General features: G+C 43.5%; 1 protein-coding gene across 1 annotated transcript in view; it reads right to left on the minus strand.

Annotated features, from left to right (window-relative positions):
- Positions 1 to 11243, minus strand: part of LOC137641659 (uncharacterized) — a 60319-nt gene extending 49076 nt beyond the window's left edge. The window contains exon 1 of the mRNA XM_068374415.1: positions 11086 to 11243. Within this exon, the coding sequence (XP_068230516.1) occupies positions 11086 to 11088 (3 nt within the window). The 5' untranslated portion in view covers positions 11089 to 11243. The remainder of the gene's footprint in view (positions 1 to 11085) is intronic.
- Between the last annotated feature and the right edge of the window lie 983 nt (positions 11244 to 12226).

Here is a 12226-nt window from a genome sequence, read left to right on the forward strand (position 1 = left end):
AGAAAACCAAGTTGTAGCGAACATGTGGCTTTTTCTGACGAAAATCCGATGTTCTTGTTGAAGGCATGAATCTCACTGACTCTTTTAGCTGAGGCTAAGCATACCAGGAAAAGTGTCTTTAAAGTGAGATCTTTCAGGGAGGCTGATTGTAGCGGCTCAAACCTGTCTGACATGAGGAATCTTAGTACCACGTCTAAATTCCAACCAGGTGTAACCAAACGACGCTCCTTAGTGGTCTCAAAAGACTTAAGGAGGTCCTGAAGATCTTTATTGTTGGAAAGATCTAAGCCTCTATGCCGGAAGACCAATGCCAACATGCTTCTGTAGCCCTTGATAGTGGGAGCTGAAAGGGATCGTCCTTTTCTCAGGTATAAGAGAAAGTCAGCTATTTGAGCTACAGAGGTACTGGTCGAGGATACAGAGACTGACTTGCACCAGTCTCGGAAGACTTCCCACTTCGATTGGTAGACTCTAAGGGTGGATGCTCTCCTTGCTCTAGCAATCGCACTGGCTGCCTCCTTCGAAAAGCCTCTAGCTCTCGAGAGTCTTTCGATAGTCTGAAGGCAGTCAGACGAAGAGCGAGGAGGCTTTGGTGTACCTTCTTTACGTGTGGCTGACGTAGAAGGTCCACCCTTAGAGGAAGACTTCTGGGAACGTCTACTAGCCATCGAAGTACCTCGGTGAACCATTCTCTCGCGGGCCAGAGGGGAGCAACTAGCGTCAACCTTGTCCCTTCGTGAGAGGCGAACTTCTGCAGTACCTTGTTGACAATCTTGAACGGTGGGAATGCGTAGAGATCTAGATGTGACCAATCTAGGAGAAAGGCATCTACATGTATTGCTGCTGGGTCCGGGACTGGTGAGTAATAGATTGGGAGCCTCTTGGTCAGCGAGGTCGCAAAGAGATCTATGGTTGGTTGGCCCCAAGTGGCCCAAAGTCTCTTGCATACATCCTTGTGAAGGGTCCATTCTGTTGGAATTACTTGCCCTCTCCGACTGAGACAATCTGCCATGACATTCAAGTTGCCTTGGATGAACCTCGTTACTAGTGATATGTCTTGACCTTTTGACCAGATGAGCAGGTCCCTTGCGATCTCGTACAACGTCAGTGAGTGGGTCCCTCCTTGCTTGGAGATGTACGCCAAGGCAGTGGTGTTGTCCGAGTTCACTTCCACCACTTTGCCTCGAAGGAGAGACCTGAAGCTTTTCAAGGCCAGATGTACTGCCAGCAGCTCCTTGCAGTTGATATGCATTATCCTCTGACTCGAGTTCCACAGTCCTGAACATTCCCGACCGTCTAATGTCGCGCCCCATCCCACGTCCGAAGCGTCCGAGAAGAGAACGTGGTTGGGAGTCTGAACAGCCAGGGGAAGACCCTCTCTTAGGTTGATACTGTCCTTCCAGCAAGTCAGACAAGACTTCATCTTTTCGGAAATGGGGATCGAGACCGCTTCTAGCGTCTTGTCCTTTTTCCAGTGAAAAGCTAGATGGTATTGAAGCGGACGGAGGTGTAGTCTTCCTAATGACACAAATTGTTCCAGGGATGATAGCGTCCCTACCAGACTCATCCACAGCCTGACTGAGCAGCGTTCCTTCTTCAGCATGTTCTGGATGCATAACAGGGCTTGACTTATTGTGGGGGCCGACGGAAAAGCCCGAAAAGCTAGACTGTGAATCTCCATCCCTAAATACACAATAGTTTGGGATGTGACCAGTTGCGACTTTTCTATATTGACAAGGAGACCCAATTCCTTGGTCAGATCTAGAGTCCACTTTAGATCCTTCAGACAGCGACGACTGGAAGAGGCTCTGAGAAGCCAGTCGTCCAAATAAAGGGAGGCTCGGATGTCCGATAAATGGAGGAATTTGGCTACATTCCTCATCAGCTTCGTAAATACGAGAGGAGCTGTGCTTAGGCCAAAGCACAGGGCCCGAAACTGGTAGACCACCTTTTCGAAAACGAATCTCAGAAAAGGTTGGGAGTCTGGGTGGATGGGGACGTGGAAGTAGGCGTCCCTTAGGTCTAAAGAGACCATCCAGTCTTCCCTTCTGACCGCTGCTAAGACTGACTTTGTGGTCTCCATGGAGAACGTCGTCTTTGTGACAAAGACATTCAGCGCACTGACGTCTAGCACCGGCCTCCACCCTCCTGTCTTCTTTGAAACCAAGAAGAGGCGGTTGTAGAATCCCGGAGATTGAAGGTCCGAGACTTTGACCACCGCTCCCTTCTCTAGCAAAAGAGACACTTCCCGTTTCAAGGCTCGTCTCTTTTCTTCCTCTCTGTACCTGGGAGAGAGATCGATGGGAGACGTTGCTAGAGGGGGTTTCCGTACAAAAGGGATCTTGTACCCCTCTCTGAGCAACTTCACAGATTGTGCATCTGCGCCTCTCTTCTCCCAGGCCTGCCAGAAGTTCTTGAGTCTGGCTCCCACTGCTGTCTGAAGTTGCGGGCAGTCAGACTCTGCCCTTAAAGGACTTGGATCCTTTCTTCTTCCCTCGCTTCCCTTCGGCACGAGCACCTCCTCTGCTGGAGGCTCTGCCACGAAAGGGCGGAATAAAGCGAGACGCTGGAGTGTCCATCCTTGGTCTAGCTGACAAGGTAGGCAAAGGGGGAGCTTTGCGAGCTGAGGACGCAACAAGATCGTGAGTGTCCTTCTGCACTAACGAAGCGGCTATTTCCTTAATCAGGACTTCTGGAAAAAGGCACTTGGAAAGAGGAGCAAAGAGAAGCTCAGATCTCTGGCACGGTGTAACTCCAGCAGAAAGGAATGAGCAGAGATTTTCTCGCTTTTTAAGGACTCCGGACACAAAAGATGCAGCAAGCTCATTAGACCCATCACGGACGGCCTTGTCCATGCAGGACATAATGAGCAAGGAAGTCTCTTTATCTGTCGAAGAGATCTTCCTGCTTAGGGCTCCTAGACACCAGTCTAAGAAGTTAAAAACTTCGAAGGCCCTAAAGATTCCTTTCAAAAGGTCAGGTCCGATGATGACCAACAAATCTTAGAGCGTCTCATGGCAAGGCGGCGGGGAGAGTCTACAAGACTTGAGAAGTCGCCCTGGGCAGAGGCAGGAACTCCCAAGCCGAGAACTTCTCCCGTGGCATAACAGACGCTCGATCTAGAAGAGTCTAGCAGGGGGAAAAGCAAATGCTGTCTTCCCTAAACTCTTCTTGGACTGCAACCATTCTCCTATCACCCGCAAAGCTCTCTTGGACGAGCGTGCGAGGACGAGTCTAGTAAAGGCAGGAGTGGTAGACGGTATGCCTAAAACAAACTCTGAAGGCGGAGAACGAGGAGCCACAGAAACAAACAGGTCAGGAAACAGCTCTTTGAAAGTGGCCAAAACTTTTCTAAAGTCCAAAGAGGGTTAAGTAGACTTAGGCTCGTCCAATTCTGATTGTGGTTCATCTATATGTGCAGCAACATCATCATCAGAAAGTTCCTCATCCGACAACTGATGAGGAAACGGCAACGGAGTGGGTAACGGCTGGTTCGCTGAGTCCGGTCGCACTGGTGCATGCGTGACTGAGCCGGACGCAACGTCATGGACCTACTGCCCAGTCTGTGAGCTGGCAACAACCATGGTAGCGCGGGGAGGCACAGCGTCTACCCCAGACTGTCTAGACTGATAGGGTTGCGCAGTGGAAACCACACTGGGTTGCGGAGGTTGACGCACCGCGTCAAAACAAGGCAACTCTGACGGTTGTTGAACATCCAGAACGTCAAAGGCAACCTCCGTGCGTCGCTTAACGTCAACATGCGGCTGGCAGATCACACTGGAACGCATGGGTGGAGGAACTCTCTCAACTGGTGTGCGTGAGAAGGTTACCTCAGCGTCCACAGGACGCACAACCGATCGCTTGGAGGGTTGTAGGCTAGGTACTGCACTAGCTGGTACGGCAGCAACCTTCTCCGCATGAAAGTCCTGCATCAGAGACGTAAGTTTAGACTGCATGTCTTGCAGTAGAGACCACTTAGGGTCTACGGGAGCAGGTGCAGGTGCGGCGACAGACGGTGTTAGTGTCTGAAGCGGTACCGCTTTGCCTCTCAAGTGGTGAGCAGTCATTGGATGACGGCAACGAGTCCGAACTGACCCAGTGGCTACAACCGGGCCGTTGGACTTGTGCTGAAGGGACCGATTTACGTTTTAACGGTCGCGAGACCTTGGTCCAAAGTTTCTTGCGAGAAACACCTTCAGAAGACGAGGTATAAATGGGCTCTCTCGTCTTAGGTAGGTAGGAGCGATCTTGGGGAGATACGCCCGATACCACGGAGGGAACGTCTGTTCGCTGATTAAAGCCTCTCGAACCCATACGTCGTACGACATTGCTTCTCCCCTGGACTTGGGAGCTTGCAAGAGGTCCCGTACTAGGAGGACGACAGGCACGAACAGACGAACCCTCAAGCGCAACACTGTCCACAACACTATCACTTGGCACTTTAGCACTTAAGCTCCTTAACATCCGCCATGAGCTGATTACGGTCACTAGCAAGGGACTCAACTCTCTCACCCAGAGCCTGGATGGCACGCATCATGTCAGCCATCGATGGTTCCTGAGTGCCAGGAGGGGGGTTAGGAGCAACCACTACAGGGGAAGGAATAGGTTGTGGGGCATGAGGAGAGGATACATCAATAGAACGAGAAGAACTTCTCCTAACTCTATCTCTCTCTAGCCTACGTGTGTACTTTTGAAATTCGATAAAATCGAATTCCGAAAGACCAACGCACTCCTCACACCGATCTTCCAATTGACAGGTTTTATCCCGACAATTGGAACAAACAGTGTGAGGGTCGATAGAAGCCTTCGGAAGACGCCTAGAACAGTCCCTAGCATTGCATTTCCTAAATTTGGGAACTTGTGAAAGGTCAGCCATTTTGAATTGGTCAAGGGAAAATCCAAAAAAACGATCAAAAAGTCATCAACAAAGAATCCGATATAAAAAAGAGTTCAAGGATTTGTGTGAAGAAAAACCCTGCACAGCGAAAGCTCAAAACTAGAATATAGTACTTCACCAATTAGATGTGAAAAACTCCAGTTTAGCAACAGCGAGTAAAGTACGTCTTGTCGACACGTCGACAGAGAGAAAATTGAGTCTTTGTTTACATTGAGAGCTGGGTATCTGGTCGACAGATGGCGCTGATGGGCACACCCGCAACCTGTGTAGCGATCGCTGGCGAGTTTTTCCGTAGAGTTGTCTGTCGAGCAACAGAGTTGCAGCTATATATTCACCGGCTAAGTTAAATATTTAAAAATATCCCTAATGAAACCTCCTCTTACGAGGGTATTACAGTACATTACTTCGATCAAGGCATGCACATATCTTTGGGAATGAGCTGGTGACTAGTTGCTACTAGGTGAATGCCTACTCTTTCTTTGGTACAAGAATGTGTGTGCTCATAACATAAGAGTGTGTTCGAGCAGATGTGTCCTTTCTTATAAAACAAACTAGTGATTGACCGTGTATATGAGGGAGGCTAAAGGACACAACGTATATTGATGTACAGAATCCTCATGTACTGGAGAATGACTGCAGGGAGTTGTGTTCATCCAAACTAGAGGGTAGGCTGCACGTGAAGAGTGCCTGGGTACCTTCAAGCTCATCTTAAGATAAGTGCTTGTCCCCAAAGGAGATTGTCCTATAACAGAAGGGCACATGTGTGCCAGGGAGCGTACTTTAATAGAAAGGTACGAGTGCATACAACAGGTGAGCGCGTATTATTATTATTATTATCACTTGTAAAGCTACAACCCTAGTTGGAAAAGCAGGATGCTATAAGCCCAAGGGCTCCAACAGGGAAAATAGCCCAGTGAGGAGAGGAAATAAGGAAAATCTACAAGGAGTCTAAGAATAAAATAACATTAAAATACTGTAAATATTTCATATACAGTACTATATAAACTATAAAAACTTGAAAATAACAACAGGAATAGAAACAAGATAGAATAGTGTGCCCGAGTCTACCCTCAAGCAAGAGAACTCTAACCCAAGACAGTGGAAGACCATGGTACAGATGCTATGGCACTACCCAAGACTAGAGAACAATGGTTTAATTTTGGAGCATCCTTCTCCTAGAAGAGCTGGTTAACATTGCTAAAGAGCCTCTCCTACCCTTAAAAAACGCAAACACGCAGAACATAGCCTATATGCATTGTAGAACGCAACTGACATGGAGAAATCTCCTCAATTGAAAGAGGGCAAATACTTCTCGAGTGCATGCGTGCCAACAGATGAACGTAAAATTGCTCTCTTAGGAGAGTGGGCACCAATTGAAGGAGTTTGACAGGTAGAGCATTACATGTGAGTGAATACTATATATCCAGGTGAGCAGAAAAGGGGAGGGCCAATATAAATGCGAGTACGATAGGTGTGAAGGCCAGAGCGACAGCACGCATATCTTGGCGAGCGCCCTGCATGTGATGAATGTGCACAGATAGCATAATAGTGTGTTCGCTATCAACCTTTTAAAGAGTTGCACGTCATCAATCAACTGGCAGTGCGGACAATGCGCATATCGATGAGCTTGATGCTCATGAAGTGTGGACGCAAATAGAAGTGTGGGATGGCACAAAAATGGGAGAAAACTATCTTATATGATATGGTTGAATTCTAGAAACAAAGAGCCAACTGGCAGGGCTTAAGGGTTGAGTGTAGTACTGTAGTCAGAATTTTGATAGCCTCTGCATGTATTTTATGCAGCACCCACAGTTTTAATGACCATGACTTCCCTTATTTGTAAAACTTCATATAAAACACGATTTGTGAATTTAGTGAAACCTTACTTGGTGGCATTAATACATTCAATTATTATAACTAATTTACATAAAAGTCTTTAATAACTATCACTGTAGTAATAGCAAAAAACTTTAATGAAAAGAGAATAGGGTATTAAAAGTTGTACAAGAACAGACAACACTAAGAAGGAATGAGAAAGCAATTAATCATCTAGAGGCCATATAAAACCACAAAACAACTTTATATCCACCAAAAAATCACACACTTTTCAATCAATTTGTATTTTTCCTAACCATAAAAACCTGACTTGAAATAGTAGTATGACTTCAGTGAAGCTGGAACAACCGTTGAGCTTCTTACTGAGGTAAACACAGCTGCAGCCGACCTGACGTAGTGCTACCTTTGCTTTGACCTTGTCCTACAACTTGTGGGGTGGCTGAGGCAGGCAGTGTTACTCAAAAGTCTCGAGGTTTGTATGGTTAGGAAAAATACAATACAAACCTTCAACCTTTAATGGGAGACTCGTCACTGGTTCCAAGGAGAATGTCCACGGACTGCGACTTATCTGGCACCTACAAATTCCTGCCTTCAGTACTTGCACCACGGTCAGATTTTTCCCGAAGGAGAGAGAGAGAGAGAGAGAGAGAGAGAGAGAGAGAGAGAGAGAGAGAGAGAGAGTGAGTCACTGGTTTCAAGGAGAATGTCCACGGACAGCGACTTATCTGGCACCTACAAATTCCTGCCTTCAGTACTTGCGCCACGGTCAGATTTTTCCCAAAGGAGGGGGAGAGAGAGAGAGAGAGAGAGAGAGAGGAGAGAGAGAGAGAGAGAGAGAGAGAGAGAGAGAGAGAGAGAGTGAGTCACTGGTTTCAAGGAGAATGTCCACGGACAGCGACTTATCTGGCACCTACAAATTCCTGCCTTCAGTACTTGCGCCTCGGTCAGATTTTTCCCGAAGGAAGGAAGGAGAAGAGAGAGAGAGAGAGAGAGAGAGAGAGAGAGAGAGAGAGAGAGAGAGAGAGAGAGAGAGAGAGAGAGAGATTTTTTAAACTTTTACCACTAAAAAGGTTCAGGAAGGCATAAGCCCCCACTGGTTACGTAAGGAAGAAATACTATAAAGTAAATACATTATATGATTGACCTTATTCCTGCAGGATAACACTAATACCCACCACACAATAAAAACAAAGAATAAATTCTTTAAAAAAGACGACGAAGAGAAACCACAATAAGTGAAGAGCAATTTAGGTTTGTGCCAGGGAAAGCATCTAATTAAATTTTTGTATTAAGGCACACAATGGAGAGAGAGAGATGAACAGAAATGACTACACCCGGTATTTATTTCAAGGTAAAAAAAAAAGGAGCATTTCTGAAAGTAAAGTATGTCAAAAGAGATGACAGAATATACAGTATATGCCATAGTAACAACACAATAAGCATTAATAGGACTTCAGAAAAGTATAAGGTAAATATTGGAGATCATTAGGAATCTTGAGTGACAAGATGATCAGTGCTAAGGTCAAAAGAAAATATCCATACTAAAGCATAATTAGACCAGCAATGGTTTTCAGGACTTACGCGTAGGGGATAACGGTCTATTAAAAAAAAAACCGAAGTGGTAAAACTGAGGATGCTGAGATGTATATGTGAAGTAACGAGAAGTAATAGGATCAAAAATCCTTTTATAAGAGACACTATCCAATTATTGCAAGTATCTGAAGAAACTCCATCAAAGACTACTACAATATAGGGTTTGGTTATGTTACACAAGGACAAGAGGACAATGTTTGTAAAAGTGATTAATGTGAAGGTGGATGAAAGGAGAAGGGGAAGGCCTAAGTTCTATTGGAGTCAAGATGTACCTCTACTGTGAGCTCTAAGGGTTTCAAATATACAATCCAAAGACTACATAACAAGGTCCCACTAGTCATCAGAAGGACTGAAGATATTAAGGCCTGCAAGAAGTTGAAGACTTTCTTGTTTTCTGTGCTTCAATAATACAGGGAGCCTTTGTAGGGTGATGGCCATATCCGTTTTCATTCATAGAAAATGGGAATATTATAAAGTGGGGTGGACTGTGGCCTTCATTCTAAAATCGAGTTCGTAGAAAACTGGAATATTCTGAACCGTGGCCGTCGTTCTAAAAATGATTTTGCCGGGAGAAGCCAACTTAAAAAACCCACCTAACCTATGCTAAAAGCCGTATCCTTACCCAGGGGGGCTTCGCCCCCCCGGACCCCCCCCTTACCTACTACGGGAGCGAGAAGATTCGTGGCCAGAGTAAGAACTCGAGCCTCATACATTTTCGGGTAATTTAGGGTTTTCGGCAAAAAATATAAAAGTATGTGTTTAAGCACACATTTAAGATCAGTAGACCATTTCCAAACGTTTTTATTCTATACAAGATAACAGTCGGAGCGATAATAAGAAAATTAGGACGCTTGGCCGTAGCGCTACAAACTACCCTAATACAGATTTGACAATAAACGTGGAATACGCTGTGTGATACTCTAAATACCTAAGAATGTATACAACAAACAAATCTCGTAGGTCATGTAGCTCACAGGGTTTCCACGAGTGACAGGACCAGGAAAAGTCCTTAAAGCAAAGTGCAGCAAGATAAACATTATAAATATGGGGCAAAAATGAACAAGAGAACCGAAGAAGGTGGAGAATGCTCATACAAAGTTGCGATTGAAGACGAGGAAATATTTCTAAGGAAGGTTACAAGCTATCCTCTTTCTTTCAAAGAAATTCTACCTACTGTATGTCCTATGAAGGTTACAAAGAAATCTTTCTCAATGAAATTTTGCAGTGTAATTCATTTCCATTGAAAGTTTTTAATGAATGTCTTAAATTCTATAGGGAAGGTTGCAAATCTACTTTTCCAGAGATGTTTAAAAAGGCTGATAAGAAACAGAAAACCCATTCAAAATGGGAAAATCTGAAGACATTGAAGGTTAGGCAAGGACCCGTCATACAAGGTTAGACTAGGCTAGGTTAGGTTTGAATGGTTTCCTGTATTTTCTGACTTCTGGCACTTTAGGGCAGGTTAGGTAGGTAGTTCTTCGTGGCAGTTAACCAAACCCCCGAGCCATGTATGGACCAAGATTATTGGGTTAGGATATAACACCATTGTAACAGCCCAAGCTACATTTTATAAGTATTTTCTGGGTTGCTACTGATGACATAATTCATGTACATTATTTTTTTCACTAGTTAACCTGGTTTTCCACAAGGAAGATGTTGAACCATAAAAAGTGCTACAATAAAGGTCAGATATACATAAAACACAAAAGAACCACTTATCAAAATATAGTCTAAAACATAATGATCAATTTTGAGACAGGATGCAGAAAACTAGCTCACTTTCTAAAAACAACCTTAATCTGGCTACTTAAACTTCATAAACATAAATATTATGACCACCAATTACAAGGTAACAATCTCATCTCTACTTATAATGAATTAACAAAATCTTGGCAGTAATAACCAGACCTTCTCTACCCCAAAACAGTTTTACACTATAGAAACTCGTCCTCTTAAACTGCTATGGACGGTTTCATTTCATTAACACAAAATGATTTTAATCAGCATATCTTATTAATCCCTACTATCACATAAGTTTGAACCCCATAACTATACTTAGCCAACAGTAGCCATTAAAAACCTTCTTTCCCCCTTTACCTAAACTTTCCTAAGACGGTGCACGGATAAAGTTTTACCTAAAGATCATAAGAACTTTTTCCCCATTTAGACAATACATTAACTAATAGTGCTAAAATAGTATTGTAGGTATTGTAAAGGACAATACGGTTGATTGTAGAGCCTGTTAATTTAGATAGTATTGTAGGTATTGTAAAGGGCAGTAAATCCTGTTAACTTAGATAGTATTGTAGGTATTGTAAAGGGCAGTAAATCCTGTTAACTTAGATAGTATTGTAGGTATTGTAAAGGACACTACGGTTGATTGTAGATCCTGTTAACTTAAGATAGTATTGTAGGTATTGTAAAGGGCACTACGGTTGATTGTAGCGCCTGTTAATTTACATAAGGCAAATAAGATATTCTATAGCACGAGTATATCGTATCATAAACGACTTAAATCACCCAACAGAGAAGTCAAGTTAGAAGGTGACACGGTCGAACGGCCACGGTCATCCAGAAGGAAATATACATCGCAAATCATATGGGAATTGAACTGAATATATAAAAATGTAGGCAAATGTCCCCTCACTTTTATGGTATCAAATCCTGTGACACGGAAACTCATTTAGCTAACGGTGGCTAACTCAATCAAGCCTGACTACCTTCTATTTCAAATAGGGCGGTAATGAGGGTTAGCTTACCATATTTGCATTTTCCGGTTAATTATTAATAAGGGAACGTCAATACACTTAGAATTGTTTCACTTTTCACAAACCACAACACCACCACACCATCTTTTACGTTCTGGTCGGCGCAATGCGCACTCTCCACTTTCTCAGGAGCGACTATTTTTAGCGGAGGTGGGTACCTTCTTTTTAACCTATGAGTCATTCGTTAACCAATACCTGTAGCTCGTTATTTTCTATTATAATTATTATATTATTATATATTTTTATATTTGTATTAAGTTATGTATTGTTAAGAGCGAGTTTGCGTTATTAAGAACGTAAAAGAATGAGGGACGGATAATGAAGCGTTTTGATTGGTGGATCAGCCACACTTGGTTAGATTACGAGCAGGGTTGCCAGATATGGGGATTTATCCCCTAGATTTGGAGACTTATCCCTAGATTTGGGAATTTATCCTTAGGTTTGGGGATTTTGGATGACTAGTGACGATATTATCTACATGTATCTATGAAGAAGAAACAGAGATGAGTAAACCTTTATATTGTTGCAATTAGTTTATTTACAATTACGTGAAGTATAGCGAGTAATTTCTGTATTAGAAGAAAATATATTTCTGGAAATGGGGATTTTTTATCAAGAGTTTTGGGGAATTTTACACTAACCCACCTGGCAACACTGATTACGAGGGACTGGCGAAGCGTTTTGATTGGTCGACGACCATACACGGTTATATTACGATGTAAGCAACATGTGGTAGACATTTATTCTTTTTTCTCTCACTCCTATAGAATATCACTGCTACTACCTGTACAATTATTTTCCTGTTACACAAAGGCGTAGTTTGGTAGAATCATTATTTACTGAAAGCCTTACATAAACAACTATACGAGACTTCTGTTACTACTTTGTGAGATTGTACACACACTGCATTGCAAGTCTTGAAGATTCGAAAGTTTATCAGACTTAATTTTATATTTCTGAACAGCTGACGCCAAAGCCTTAGGCATTAAAAAAAAATTAAAAAAAAGCTAAACAACATCATGTCACTTCGTGTGTGAAAGGTGAGGACAGGAAAGGGGTGCGCCGTGATAATGCTAATGGCAATTAACAGTTGCCGATGCAGAATCGTGAACCCTTATAGAGAAGAGTTTTA

The sequence above is a fragment of the Palaemon carinicauda genome, chromosome 5, assembly GCF_036898095.1.
Source record: "Palaemon carinicauda isolate YSFRI2023 chromosome 5, ASM3689809v2, whole genome shotgun sequence".
Lineage (NCBI taxonomy): Eukaryota > Metazoa > Arthropoda > Malacostraca > Decapoda > Palaemonidae > Palaemon > Palaemon carinicauda.